Genomic DNA, 16394 nt, shown 5'->3' on the forward strand with positions numbered 1-16394 from the left:
TACAACAAAATCCAATTTAAATAAAATGTTCAGTTATTTGAAGTACAGGACTTTTTCTTAGAACCGATAAGAACCTAAAAGAACCGGAACACTTATTGCATATTAAATTGTGGTTCCGGTTCTAATTCCGGTTTTAAGCATTGTAAAATATGGATTCTGTTTCCGGTTCATATATTTTCTCCAAGAACCGGTTCTTTCGGTTCCGGTTCCAGTCTCTGATTATAAATAAGATCAAAAGTCAAAAAAGCGTTTTGCCCGCAAACCTCTGACGTATAAATAAAACAAATATAATATGGTCAATTAGAAAGTAATATTTATGTGGTTACAATAAAACACGAGTGCTGATACGTTCTAAAAAAAAAAAAATGGCGGGAAATAAAAAAAAAATTAATATTTCTGTAAAATGGGTTTGAAAATGAGCATTTTTTCCAAAACGTTCTATCTCCCTTGTAGAATATTAAGCCAAAACGTGTCATTGCTGTTTTGGTCCAAAAGGTGCTATTGCCCATGTCGTAGGTATAGGACAACATTATATTTTTTATTCAAAACGTATCGACATAGGTATTGCCTGCATTTTTTTTCTCAAAACGTATTATTGCCATTTGGGAATAAATTATACTATTAAAACCACTATATATGGAAGGCTGGGCATTAACGAGTTAAAAAGTTAATTTAATTTTATCTTTTTTACTTAACTAATTACTTTTGGCTTTTCATTAACTTAACTGTTAATTTATTAAATTTCTTTCTTAATTAACGTGAAATTAACGAGTTAATTTTTCATTTTAAGAAGTAAGTTAAGTTAATTTATTTTGTTTTTAATTTTATAATATTTCACTATTTCAATCTATTTCGTTTTCATGTCAAAAAATATGTATTGTAAATTGTTTAAAGTTAAAAATGTATATCATTCGAATCTTACTTATATGGAAATCTGTATGAAGTATTAACACTATATCCTATACTTTAGTTTTGGGTTGGAAAAAAATTAAGTACGCTAGCGTTGTATAAACAAATTAACTTTTTTTTAACTTAATAAAAAGTTAACAAAAAATGTGTATTAACTTTTAACTTAACTGAGTTAACCTATAGTTAAATTAACTTTTAACTTTTAACTTTTTGTTATTGGTGCATGTTAACTTAACTTAACTGAGTTAAAAAAATCATTAACTTGCCCAGCCTTGTATATATGTATAGAATAATAGATTATTGAAAGTCAAGTTTATCTTATCGAACCGGTGCACATTTCGTCTTGAAAAATAAGACAAGATCTATACCGCCTGGATAATAATTTAATGCTTATCCAATAATAAAATATAAACTATAAGCTATACAACGACAATCGCCGAATTTTTTTAAAATTGTTTTCGTTCTTTTTACAGACCGAGTGGCGTTGAGGTTCCTGAACCAGTACGCGATCCAAATAACTGACGAACTCTATCCGGCCGTGGGACCCGTACTCGACAACATTCAAATGGACATGTGCAACAAGATGTTGGTCATGTATCCCTTCGACGTTTTGCTTCCGCCCACCAGAACGAATTGATCGACCTAGGCTGCAAATTCGTAGGAAAATGCATTTTTTTTTTTTGGAGCAAAACATAATATATTATATTATTTCTCAACACAATTTCTGAGTTGTGTCAACAATGTGGAAGTACGTTTTTGATATTTCAGGTCGATTTTTCGGCCTCTCGAGTATTTTTGCTTTTTCTTATATTTTACGTTTGTCGGTTAACATATTATTATTATTTTCGTTCGTTTTTATTTATTTATTTATTGTTTGTTGCATTCCATCAAACATGATTTGTTTAACTTTTAAATGTATTACAATAATGAAACTTTGTTTTTGAATTGATAAGCACCTAAATAAATTTAGCCATTTTTATTTATTTATTTTTTTTTTTTTTACATACGAAATACGATTATGGGTTTTCTTCAATAAGGACAAGACTAATATTTCATATTATTATTTTTAATGCGTTCCTTTTTTAAAAGTCTTTTGAAAAATGTAAATGTATATTTTATTGCACTTTTGGGAACATTTTAAAAAGATTTCAAACAAACACTTTTGACTTTTTTTTAAGATGACACGTAGGTACCCACATTAAATACACAGCTTTAGTACTCATAAATACTATGATACCGTATGACCGTATGAGAATCCACGATAGTCGCCTCAAAAGTTATACTGATTAAAGAATAAATCGTTCGAAATTTTTAAAACATTTTTTGAAAATAGCTTCAGGTACCTGTGGAATTTTTTTGTTACAGACAGTCAATAAAAAGGAGAGGAAGATGTTTTTTTCTTTTTTTTAGTTTGACGGAAATCGCATTTGAACGCATGGACTCGATTAATATTATGTTTTAAAATTGAAGCTATCCATGCAAAAACACGATGACATTATACGTACGTGATAAATCCACTTTCATCAAAAAAACTGTTTTGATTGTATTCGATGAAAATAAATAAATAGATTAACTGTCCAAAAATATTTGAAATATTGATTTTTGTTTTTAGTGTAACTCTAAAATATATGGCCGTAGGTGCACGAAATGTTTACTGAACAATTTATATTATCATTTGCTATACACCAAAAACAATTTCAAAACATTTTGACTTGTTTTATTATCAATTTTCACTTTGTTTAGTTTTTTTTTCTACGAATGTCAATAAAATTTTATTTGTTGGGTGAAAAAGCTTGAATATGCTCTAAATATATTGTCACAATGATATTTGAAAAATATCAAAACTTCATGGTCACAATTTTTTTTATAAGCATTTAAGTTCAAATTTTGACAAAAACCGTAAAAATCACGAAATTGTGCAAATTATTTTGAGTTGGAAATTCATAAAAATGTTTCTTTTTCAATCTAAGATTTAAAAATGTAATACAAGATTTCTTATAAAGTATAAAAAAAAATATCAATCAGAAAGTCAAATTAAATTCTTATGAACGTTTGAAGTTCAAATTTTTGCAACATTGGATATTCACTTGAATTCTCATGTAGTGATTTTTTTATTTTCTTGTAATTCAAAAACAAATTACGTAGATACTTGAGATTCATACCATATGTTTATTTTATCAATTCCTATACTTGATAATATTTTCAAAATATTTTAAATTTTTTCGAGCTGTTTACAGACAATTTAAATTAAAATTTTTTTAGCTTTTCTATAAATGTCAATAAAATTTTATTTGTTAGGTAAAAAAGCGTCAATATTTAATACAAAGTACCTATATGTTATATGTATATATTGCTTGAATAGCAGTTGAAAAATATTAAAAATACATAAGCACAATTTTTTTTCATAAACATTTTAGGTTTGATTTTTGACAACATTTATCAAATTTAAAAATGATTTTGTAGTTAAAAATTTATAAAATTTTTAACTTTTATAGCTATGGATTGAAAATTTAAAACAAGGTTTTACGTAAGTAAGTTATTATGTCACCAAAATATCTCAAAAATATAAAACGCAGCTTTTTATAGTTGTTTTATGTCCAAATTTGGAGGAAATGACATATAATATATAATAAATAACCAATAGAACAAAATTTTTAGTTATTTTGTTGTAATATTTTATAATATTAATTCATCTTAACTGGCTAATAAGTAATAAGTAATAAAAATATAAATATAATATAAAATAACCACACTGACAAACCGTCACCGATCAGTATCGTTTTCGTATACAATTATATTATATCATTGCATTGAAATGTAATACCATCCATTATAAAGTGATAAACTTGAAACCTCCTGTACACCAGAAGAACATCCACTTACTCGCTTTTTTTTTTAATTTCCCTTTGAACAATTTATGTGGAACCTCGAATTAGATTTTCAAGTTTTTGATCGAACAGAGAATTATTCCTGGACAAAAAAACTAATAATAGGTTATGAAAAAATGTATTTTGTGTGTTTACAATTTTCAAAATATCAATATTTTTTTCATAGTAGGTATTGATTTGAAACGTAATTTTTTATTTTCAAAATACTCTTTCTGAAAATTTTTAGACGTTATTAAATTTTTAATTATTCATCCAAATATTTTTCAGAATGTTTTTCACGCCTCTATCGCTATAGTGTTTATTTTTATTTTTCATCCGTCAAGTCTTTCTGTTGCACCACTCTGTCTACTCTGTATACGTATAATATACCGACACACGCGTAGGTATACAAATATTATTCCTCGCGTGTCTTACAACTATTATTATACGAGTGGGTTGTGATTTTGACGGATTTTTTTAATTCTCGCTTCGGACAATCATAAAAAATAATTGTGTTCACGCTCGATTTGTTTTAAAATTTCCCTTTAAACAATTTATGTGGAACCTTGAATTCAATTTTCAAGGTTTTTGATCGAGCAGAGAATTATTTATCGACAACAATGTTGGAAAAAAAAAACTAATAATAGGTTATGAAAAAATGTATTTTGTATGTTTACAATTTTCAAAATATCAATATTTTTTTCATAGTAGGTATTGATTTGAAACGTAATTTTTTATTTTCAAAATACTCTTTCTGAAAATTTTTAGACGTTATTAAATTTTTAATTATTCATCCAAATATTTTTCAGAATGTTTTTCACGCCTCTATCGCTATAGTGTTCATTTTTATTTTTCATCTTTCAAGTCTTTCCGTTACACCACTCTGTATATGTATAATATACCCAAACACACGCAGGTATACAAATCGGGGACTGGAACCGAACCTAAAAGAAACGGTTCTGGAACTGGAACTTTTAAAACACCAAGAACTCGAACCAGAACCTTTATTTTAATAAATAAAGGACCAGAACCGAACATAAATTTTCAAATAAAATAGGTTATTTTAGGTTCAAAAATAAAATAATTTTATTTATAATAATTGAATGGTAAGTATTACTGTTTATGTATAAACTATATGTATGATCGTATCAATTTTCTAATATTTCTCATACTATTAATTCAACCAGCATTCCTGGTAGGTGATTAAAGTTATTGTAATTTTCGGCACCTAAGTTACCTGGAACCGATACCTTTATCTTTTTTTCGAACCAGAACCGAACCGGAACAGTTATTTTATTTTCGGAGAAGCAGTCCTGGAACCGATACCGATAAAAATATTATTCCTCGCGTGTCTGACAACAATAATTAATTGTATTATTATTATTATACGAGTGCTTTGTGATTTTGACGAATTTTTTTTCTACTCTTTCTGGACATTTTTAGACGTTAGTAAATTTTTAATTATTTATACAAATATTTTTCATAATGTGTTTCACGCTTCTATCGCTATAGTTTTCATTTTTATTTTTCATCCGTCGAGTCTTTCTGTTGCACCACTCTGTCCACTCTGTATACGTACAATATACCAACACACGCGTAGGTATACAAATATTATTCCTCGCGTGTCTTACAACGATTATTATTATACGAGTGCATCGTGTTGATTCATAAACTAATAATATTCCAATGCAACTGCATAGGTGCCTACCTATTATAACATATACAGCTGCGTTCGTGTATCGTACATGAATGTTCATGTTTAATAATATAAACATTGCACAAAATTCCGATTGTTCCAGAATTTTAATTGCCGCAAGGTGGCGTTCAAAACACCAACGACGCCTCGTGTGCAATGACCAATGATCATATTTAATATTATGATATTATTATTACGATGCCTATGGTTATAAATAGGGTTTTACAATTCCAGTTATGTGAAAAATAAAAAAAACTTTGTATTTAAAATTGTGTATTATAATATCTAAAGTTGTGTATATGCACAAACTTACGGCTAGAGAACATACATTTTAATAGTTTGTTTATTGTACCGAATAGGTGTTAATAAATAAAAGCCAATATATGGACCCAATTGATGTGTGATAAATTAACTGATAATATAATATTATTATGTAATATATACTGTTGTATTCTAGCTTAGACAATCGTACAATTGTAAATTATAATATATATAGTATTAACGTATAAATATAATTTAGCGAATAAGTAAATTATTACTCAGTCCAATGAAGCTAAAATGTGCTGAGGCGACACTTTAATATATTTTGTGCATGTAACAACGCTACATGCGCTGGCGCGAGGCAGTCCCGCTGTCGTCGCGGAACTCGACGGGAGCGTAGAGGTGCGACGGTTGTACCTCTCTAATTGTGTTTAAGTCTTATTTCAGGCTTTTGTTGCGAACAACGCTTTTAGAGAAGGCAGCAAGACACCGTAGTACGTACTTTCTCGTCCTGTACTCGTTATCGTGGTCAGTCGAAAAAGAGTAAGACTTTGTCTAGGTTAAAGAGCTCTCGCCCTCGGACATCCAGTACTCGTTATCGTGGTCAGTTGTTCGAGAGTTAAGTAACCTTAACCACTAACCACCCTAACCACTTTGTATAGTGTAAATCCTGTTGGACCTCTGTTTAATTATCCTTTTGTGCAGTACCCGTAATCGTGGTCACCAAAAGGAGAATTTAAATAAGCTCATACAGCAGGTGTCGACAATTTACTCGTTTGCAAAGTTTCGGCTAGGCAAGTTAATGATTTTTTTTAACTCAGTTAAGTCAAGTTAATGTGCACCAATAACAAAAAATTTAAATTTAAAAGTTAATTTAACTATAGGTTAACTCAGTTAAGTCAAAAGTTAGTACACACTTTTTGTTATCTTTTTATTAGGTTAAAAAATAGTTGATTTGTATATACAACGCTAGCATACTTCATTTTTTTCCAACCCAACACTATAGTGTTTATACTCTACACAATATTTCCATATTAGTTAGATTCGAATGATATACATTTTTTACTTTAAACAATTCACGGTCAATATTTTCTGACATGAAAAATGAAGTAGACTGAAATAGTGAAATATATAATAAAACTAAAAACAAAATAAATTAACTTAATTAAAAAAGAAATTAAGTAAGTTAACAGTTAAGTTAATGAAAAGTCAAAAGTAACTAGTTAAGTTAAAAAGTTAATATAATATTAACTTTTTAACTTAACTTTAACTTTTTAACTCGTTAATTCCCAGCCTTGCTCGTTCGACGGTTAGAGAATCGGAAACAGAAATATATCTGTTATATACGTCGAGCCTTTGCGTGGCGCATACGACAATACTCACTATTTAGTATATTTACCTACAAATAATTTATAACGCGTCAATATAGTAAGTCGTAAACCTTCGTTAGCAAGTTTCGAATTCCTTGTCGATAGTTTCTATGAGTGCGACAAATAATCATTTCTAATTGTCTGTGACCAAAATACGTTTGAAAGTAACACTAAAAGGCGAACAAGTGGTTACTGTAGCTCTGCTGTACATTTGTAGTTGTCGAGTATGTCTTTACAAGGGACTTGTTATATTTTAATTCAATGATCAGTCATTGAATACGAAAAACGGTTCTGAGCGGAAACGCTGTGCCATCCTATAATACTATTGTATAAATAATCAAATTTAATAATTAAAAAAAAAAAAATAACAAAAATCGAAAATATCTTATGGTTATAAATTGCATAACTTTCAAGTAAACTGGTTTTTTTGTTAAAGGTGCAAAACCTGTTGGAAATTTTCTATTAAAATGTCGATTGTTAGCTATGAAAAAAAAAGCTTTTATGAATTTCTAACTGATAAATAATTTAGAAAATTAAAAAATGTCTCGTGGCTATAAATAGCACAAAAAGTATCAAAATATTTTGAAAATTTTACCATGTACGGAAAATGCTATTATGTGAAGTGTCTGAGGATATTCGTTTTTTGAATTACACCAAAAAAATATAGTAGATTTTTTCGTTTTTCAATGTTGAAAATCGGAGCGAGCAAAAGACTACCACAAATGTTGACGTCAGACAGAAAAAAAAGCACACGCGCTCTGTATCTAAAAATATATTTTGAAATTTCATTGAATTATTTGCAAAAGAGTGAAATTTTAAATTTTAAAATATTTTAATTGAAAAATTTCAAATGAAATATTTAAAATTCAGTACTCTAAACTCTAGTGACTATAGATGCATCGTAGCGTTCATAGCTTACACCAACAACACCGTGTGCGTCACACGACCAATGGTTTATGAAATACCAATGACCATAATATTATAATAATTTATTATTATTACAGTAATATAGGTAAAAAAAATCGAATTTCTACGGGTCCCCTCTCACGCTGGCATAAATGGCAACGAACTAGCTGACAAGGCAGCCAACGAAGCAATATTATCACCCAGCTCAGTATTAATAAACCAAATAACATTTCAAGACGCACTCATAAAAATAAACAAGCTAACTAAAAGTCTCTGGCAAGACTCGTGGGAGAAGACTTCAAACACAAATAAACTAAAAGAAATTAATACATCGATCGACCCATGGAAAACTCCTCCACCCTCATCCAGGCACAAACAAATAGTTTCTACAAGAACTCGGATTGGACACTCCCGTCTAACACACTTGCACCTCATAACAAAAGAAGACGGCCCGGCGTGTGAACTCTGTGACAAAGCGCTGACAATCAAACATATCACACTTGAATGCCCCAAGTTCATCAACTCCAGACAAATTCTCGGAAACCCATCAACAGGTACTTGGCGAAGAGAACACCAAAAACATAATATACAACTTTTTCAAAAACATAGGCTTAGCAAAACTAATTTAGAAAAATTATTAATATTTAAATAATTAAATGTACCTACATATATCCTACAAACTCCCTCTATCGTTAAACGTAATGTATCTCCATAGTTGGAAGACCAATACTCAATTAATAATATTTTGTATTTTTTACAGGCTAATAACCTCAGGAGTTGAAGCCTTATTTAAATAATAAAAAAAAATAATAATAATACAGGTATACTAGAGCTATGATTATAAATCCACCGCAGTCATCGTCGTCAGCGAAACGTGGAATATTTATTATATTATTATTTTTTTTTTATTATTATATTTATTATACAAGGTGTAACACTGAATGGCCCGACAATTGATAAAAATATAATTTGTTTTTATTTCGTTGAAATACACGAGGGCATTGAGTACAGCTAGTAATAATTATTACAGTACATAATATAATTAATTTTTGATATTTGAACAATTTTTAAATTATTATAAAGTGTCCAATACAGATATAGTTGAAATCTACCATAGTTTTGAACTGTTCGAAAATATTAAAGACACATCGTGCACGTTTATTTTCTTTATGCGTTTAAAGTTCAAATGTTGACATGTTTCATTAAAATTCTGAACATTTGCAAATTAATTTGAAAATATATTCAGTTGGAAATTCATAAAAGTTTTTTTTTTCATAGCTAACATTAGAAATTTTAAAAGAAGATTTCGAACAAGATTTTCTACCTCTATTAAAAAAAAAAAGTTCACCTGAAAGTACGCTATAATAGCCATGAAATATTTTCAATTTTTATCAATTTTCTTTTTAATTATTAAATTTGATTATTTATACAATAGTACGATAAGACGACACAACGTCTATGTGTTCAGAATCTTTTTTCGTATGAATTTTAATTTGAATTCGAATATAACACATCCGCTGCAATGACATGCTCGACGAATTCTGTACAGCAGAGCGATACCCACCTGTCCATCTTTTTTATTTTTTTGTTATCCAAAAATATTAATCGTAGAAACTTGAACCATTCCACTATTACTTCAATTATCATTTTCTATACACAACCAAATTGTCAAACGATTTATGCCGATTTTAAGCTATTTATATTACCATCATCCTATTACTATATATTATTATCATCTTATAATAATAACATTACACGAAAAGTTTAATGTACATAATGATATGTACAATAACATTTTTTTTATACAATAAATAAAAAAAAAAAACATTAGTTGATGCTTGTATAAAGAAGCTACAAATGCAGTTGAGGTCCCAAAAGAATTTTTCAAAATGTGTGTTTTTGCAGCTTTATAAAATGGAAAAAAGTCTGTCAAATTTTCGAAATCGTGTTTTTAAGTTTAAAATAAACAAAACATTTTTTTTTTTCAAAAAAATTTCTAAAATCACTGGGTAGCTAAATTGCATTTATGCTACAAAATATTAGGTACAAAGTTATAGTTCTAGAGTATCTGTTCATACTCTGAATATTTTATGAATACAAACTACGTCTAAGTATAATATGTGCCTACGAAGTTGAACATAAAGTGTTGATATTTAAAAACCACGATAAATTAGAGGTTCGTAGGTAGGTAGTTATGTGGTCAATGAATGTATAACTATATCACAGGAAGTTTTGTTTTGATGTATCCAAGAAATTCGTTTTGAACTCGTTAAATTTTGTTAGACCAAGCAGGATTGATACGGATTTCATCAAATAGAGCCACACCTATATTCCATTATTGAGCGAACCAGTGAAAAGTAAAGAGTGTATTTAAAGAAGAACATTTTATTAAAATCATGTGCGTTTCCAATTAAATAGGTATAAAGGCGCGAGCAGCTGTGATTTTTAATTCGCCATGTACCTGTAGGCATCTGATACACTCTGTATACCCAACAATTAATAAAATGTGAGATGTACCATTATCAGGGACTGGAACCTTTTGAATTTCAAAAATCCGGTTCGGTTCTGGTCTTTTGATAAAAAAAATAAAGGTATCGGTTCCAAATAATTTAAGTACCGAAAATTATAATAATTTTAAACACCAATCCGGGAATGCGGGCTTAATGAATAGTATGAGAAATATTAGAAAATTGATACGATCATACATAGTTTATACACATAACAGTAATACTTACCATTAAATTATGATAAATACAAATATTGTATTTTTGAACCTAAAATAACTTGTTTAATTTAAAAATTCCGGTTTGGTTCCGGTAGTTTATTTATTAAAATAAAGGTTTCGGTTCCGGTTCTTAATATTTAAAAAAATCCGGTTCCAAAACCGGCTCTTTTAGGTTCGGTTCCAGTGTCTGACCTATATACAATATAATATACCTAATAATGATATTGACGATGACATTGTAACGGGGTTGGGTAACCTGTTATATTTAGATAATTCAGTGAGGGTTTTCAGAGCCATATGAATTATATTTTAACCGTAACTCGGGAGCTTTAAAGAAAGATAGTTCAAATATTAAATTCTAGTTGATACGTTTTTTATTATTACACAATACTTATTAAATACATACACCATATTCATGTAATATACCTAACGATGCTTATTACATACGAAATACTTATTAACTACAGAAATATCGAAAGGCTTACTCGCAGTATCGTCCTCCGGAGTTCGTTGGTTTGTGGGTAGCTGTACTGTTCCCAGAACTAACTAACTTAACATCGTGTGTCTCTTTTATACGTTAACAATTGTGTGTGTATGTATTGTGTACCCGGATAACTATACTGTAAGCATTCTTCCTTCTTATTATTTATATCTATATTTAATTATTACTTATACTTAACGGTATATCATGTAACGGTGTCACACATATGTGATCCGCTACAACATTTTGCACCGATTTCAGTACTTGTAATCTGCGCCACCGATAAGTGCGTATTGCGCCAAAGTATAAAAAAAACAACAATAAGGAATTATTACACCACACCTAAATAACGTCACATTCGTATAAAATGAGAGTGTGCTAAGTGCGTTACGTACACGATTATGTTTACAATTAATATTAACTTGCATTTTTTAATTTACTTTATGTACGTTTTAACGATGTTCTTGAAAAGTATCTAATGAAATTGATTTTATTGATCGATAAAATAAACAATGTAATAAATTAATGCTTGAGTACAAAATATGAATAAGTTTTGAAAAAAATGTATCCACTGCATAATAATAATAACAGTAAAAAGTGAGGGTTGTCATTTGAACCACAGACGTTTTTCGAAGGTTATAAGGACACACCTTAATAGTAGTTAAGAAAATCTCCAGAATTTGAAAATATGGTCAATACGCATGGTATTTCAAAATTCTAAAAGTCAGAGTTTGAATAAATGTAAATTATTAGACGAAAAAATGGGGGTGAGCATGCCTTATGAATCTCCCCGTATATATTATATCGGCTGATTCACCAAGAACGCTAACCCACACTTTTCCTTTGATATAATGCATTTATGGAAAATCTAATATTTGGAATTTTTCAATTTAATCAAGACCGTTATATTTTCAAATACTTGAGATTTTTCGTACCGTTTATAATCATAGGGGTGTCCTGTGACGATACAGACTTTTCTGTTTTTCAAACGATTACCGCCCTTTATTGCTTTGAAGCATTCATCGATACTTTTACGCATCTAGATCGAAATTCGAACAAATAGTTTCGGACATTAGTGGACTTTGCGGAAATCCCAAAACAGCCAAAAACATATTTAGGTACTTGTATTGAAGTATAATGCAAAAAAAGGAAATTTATAGAAGTCAACGCATCCAAATGTTATCCATTCATAAATTACTGAATTATAATATTAAAGAATATTGTTGTTACCTACTTTTTATAGCCATAATAATTTTAATCGTTCTCATTCTGAATATATTTTATTGAGAAAATAACGAAAAAGGTGTAATATTTTAAATGATTTGCGTCAGACCAGTGAACGCACGTTCACACTGACCCCACATAATGTACCGTATAAAGAATACGTTTACCTTACAAAAACACACGTGAGATAAATCTATATGAGAAGACCGATTAATTGAACATAATATCGTGGGCGGAGAATGAAAAGGTTCTATGGTCATTTTTTTCAAAAATCGTTTTTTTGCATACATTATTGTTTAATTTTCAACTGTGCATCTTTTTGTCCAAAAACGGTGTTTTTACATATAATACTTAGTGAGATACAGAAAATGAAAAGGTTCTATGTCATGAAAAATTAATGAATCGTGATTATAGTTGATAAGTTTACGTAAGTAAAGGTTCTATCGTCATTTTATTCAGTTTTCGTTAGTTCTAAAAGGTATTATCAATACATGTCGATGATACAATAAAAACAAAAATTACAATAATATCGTACAATAGTTTTGTAAAAGTAGGCATAATATAATATAGACTTAATAATATTATCTTATTATTAAAAATTGAACTTAAACATTATTTAGTATGTTATCAATTTCAATTGCCACCAATTTATAATTATAATTTTGCTTTTTAGGACGTGTAAACGATGATGTGATAATGTGATATTACTTAATATAGTTATAGTATTAGTTGGGATATATAATGTAGTCTCAATCTGCAATATAATTAAAATAGTAAAATTAGGTAGGTACATCAAGCAATTTAATTATTTATTCGCTCAAAGTTTTAATAATTGTTTTCGATTAAACATTAAAATAATCTAAACACAAATTTCATTATAAATATTAATGTTGCATGTTTCGGTAACTCTGTTAAGAAGTAAAAATATTGTATTGAATTACAAAAAAAGAAATACGTTCTATGTATATCATATCATTTAGTTGGAAGAATGAAAAGGTTCTACACACAGAAGTTTTTTTATACTTATACACTTTTTTTCCAGTTTTTTAGGTTTTATAAAATATTTGGATGTCGAATACTTAATATTAACAATGTATCTGACAATAATTGTATTTATGAATTCATTAAAATTTTGGTTATATTCATAAGATAACCTGAAAAACAGATATTGGGTATTAAAGTTAAGAATCGCTCTGCTGAACAATTGGATATTGTGACATAAAACTTTTTCATTCTCAGCCCACGATATATCATATGCTTCTGAATATTCATAGGGATATTAAATAATTTCTCCAGAGGAAAGACTTAAGTAAAAAGCACATCACAAGAAATATTTACAGTTGCAATACATGTAAGGAATTAAGTTTAAGTCCTGGTTACAGTGCGCTAGTAATATATGTATCTTATAATCTGGTGTATCCTCAATTCCTCTTTCTTAGTATTATATTTTAGATTCTGAGTGGCAGTGATATTTTTTTTTTTGTGTCTACGATAAGTATCCGAAATAATGCTTAGATTTTAAATTTCAGTATCTTTTTTGATGGGAAAATAGTGAATCTAGTCGGTGCATTTCGGAGGTCAAAATTTGAAATCCCCAGTAGTTTTCAAAAACGCTATGAAAAACAAAAAAAAAAATTAAAGAAAAACGAGAATTTTTACGAAAAATTGGTTACCTATTGACCAAATTGTTGGTATAACTCTAAGAACAATGACAGTAGATACATGCCATTTTCACTGAACGTTTAAATTAGATTTTTCTATACACCACGACATTTTTAAGATATTTTTACTTGTTTTAAGCTGTTTAGGTACGGACATATTCAGTTTCCAAGTTTTTTAGTTTGTTTTCTTTAAATATCAATAAAATGATTTATTGGGCCAAAACGCTTGACAATTAATTAATACAAGGTTCCTGATAAGTTTTTGTAAGTGGAAATGAAAAAAAAAGTTGATGGTTAATCCACAATAATTTTTTATGAGCAGCTGAAGTTCGAATTTTGCCGAATTCGTAAATATCACGAAAACGTGCAAATTATTTCGAGTTAGACATTCATTAAATTTTTAATTTTTAAATCTAAGATTTGAAAATGTAATACAAGACTCATAAGTTTGTTGGTGGATTTAAAACAATAGACACTTACGTTACTAGTGGTCAATAAAATTAATCAGTTACGGACATTAAAAAAACTACTAATAACACAATAAGTCACAATTTATTATTAGAAAACAATTACACGAATAAATTAACACGAGAAACGTCTTATGAAATCAACTTTATAATAACCTGACTTAACTTATATTAGTGCAACAATAAGATGATGAATCCAAACTCAAACACGTGCTTTCACCGGTATAAGTAAATAGGTAACATATAAATGGTCATATGGTCGCACATTGATTAAAGACTTGTCACATCGCATGGTTAAAGATCCTCGCCTATGTGGGTCCTCCGGTGTACAGTCAATGAGCTATGATTAACGAATGACTTGTCACACACATCGCACGGGTACGGGTTTTCACTCGTGTGCGTCCTCCTCCGGTGTAAAATTAGATGGATGTTTTGGTTGAATGACTTGTTGCACACATCGCACGGATACGATTTCTCTCCTGTGTGCGTCCTCCGGTGTACGTTCAATGAGCTACTATTAGCAAATGACTTATTGCACACAACGCACGGATACGATTTCTCGCCTGTGTGCGTCCTCCGGTGTACGTTCAATGAGCTACTATTAGAAAATGACTTGTCACACACATCACATGGATACGGTTTCTCGCCTGTGTGCGTCCTCCGGTGTACAGTTAGATGGATGTTTTGGTTGAATGACTTGTGGCACACATCGCACATATACGATTTCTCGCCTGTGTGTGTCCTCCGGTGTGTAGTCAAAGCGTTAGAATTAGCAAATGACTTGTCACACACATCGCACGAGTACGGTTTCTCGCCTGTGTGGGTTCTCCGGTGTACGTCCAATGAGCTACTATTAGCGAATGACTTGTCGCACACATCGCACGGATATGGTTTCTCGCCTGTGTGGGTCCTCCGGTGTACAGTCAATGAGCTACTTTTAGCGAATGACTTATCGCACACATCGCACGGATACGGTTTCTCGCCTGTGTGGGTCCTCCGGTGTACAGTCAACGAGCTACTTTTAGCGAACGACTTATCGCACACATCGCACGGATACGGTTTCTCGCCTGTGTGGGTCCTCCGGTGTACAGTCAATGAGCTATTATTAACGAATGACTTGTCGCACACGTCGCACGGGTACGATTTCTCACCTGTGTGGGTTCTCTGGTGTACGTTCAATGAGCTACTATTAGCGAATGACTTATCGCACACATCACATGGGTACGGTTTCTCACCCGTGTGCGTCCTCCGGTGTACAGTTAGATGGATATTTTGGGAGAACGTCTGGTCACATACGTCACACTGGTACGGTTTCTCGCCTGTGTGGGTTCTCTGGTGTACGTTCAATGAGCTACTTTTAGCGAATGACTTATCGCACACATCGCACGGATACGGTTTCTCGCCTGTGTGCGTCCTCCGGTGTACAGTTAGATGGATGTTTTGGTTGAATGACTTGTGGCACACATCGCACATATATGATTTCTCGCCTGTGTGGGTTCTCCGGTGTACGTCCAATGAGCTACTATTAGCGAATGATTTGTCGCACACATCGCACGGATATGGTTTCTCGCCTGTGTGGGTCCTCCGGTGTACAGTCAATGAGCTATTATTAACGAATGACTTGTCGCACACATCGCACGGGTACGGTTTCTCACCCGTGTGCGTCCTCCGGTGTACAGTTAGATGGATATTTTGGGTGAACGTCTGGTCGCATACGTCACACTGGTACGTTTTCTCGCCTGTGTGGGTTCTCCTGTGTTCAGTTAATTTGGTGATATTTCTAAACGATTTATCCCATACGTCACATGGAAATTGTCTCTTGTCCAT

The 16394-nt window shown here is 30.6% G+C and overlaps 2 protein-coding genes across 3 annotated transcripts in view; one reads left to right on the plus strand and one right to left on the minus strand.

Moving 5' to 3' along the window:
- LOC132933372 (uncharacterized) overlaps nt 1–1892 on the plus strand; it is a 78099-nt gene extending 76207 nt beyond the window's left edge. For both annotated transcript variants that reach the window (XM_060999668.1, XM_060999669.1), the window contains one exon: nt 1383–1892. In XM_060999668.1, the coding sequence (XP_060855651.1) occupies nt 1383–1546 (164 nt within the window). In that variant the 3' untranslated portion in view covers nt 1547–1892. The remainder of the gene's footprint in view (nt 1–1382) is intronic.
- A 12969-nt stretch (nt 1893–14861) lies between these two features.
- LOC132939276 (zinc finger protein 271-like) lies at nt 14862–16394 on the minus strand. The gene has a single exon (XM_061006364.1). The coding sequence runs from the start codon at nt 16392–16394 to the stop codon at nt 14862–14864; it is 1533 nt and encodes a 510-aa protein (XP_060862347.1).

This window comes from Metopolophium dirhodum, chromosome 1 (assembly GCF_019925205.1).
Source record: "Metopolophium dirhodum isolate CAU chromosome 1, ASM1992520v1, whole genome shotgun sequence".
NCBI lineage: Eukaryota > Metazoa > Arthropoda > Insecta > Hemiptera > Aphididae > Metopolophium > Metopolophium dirhodum.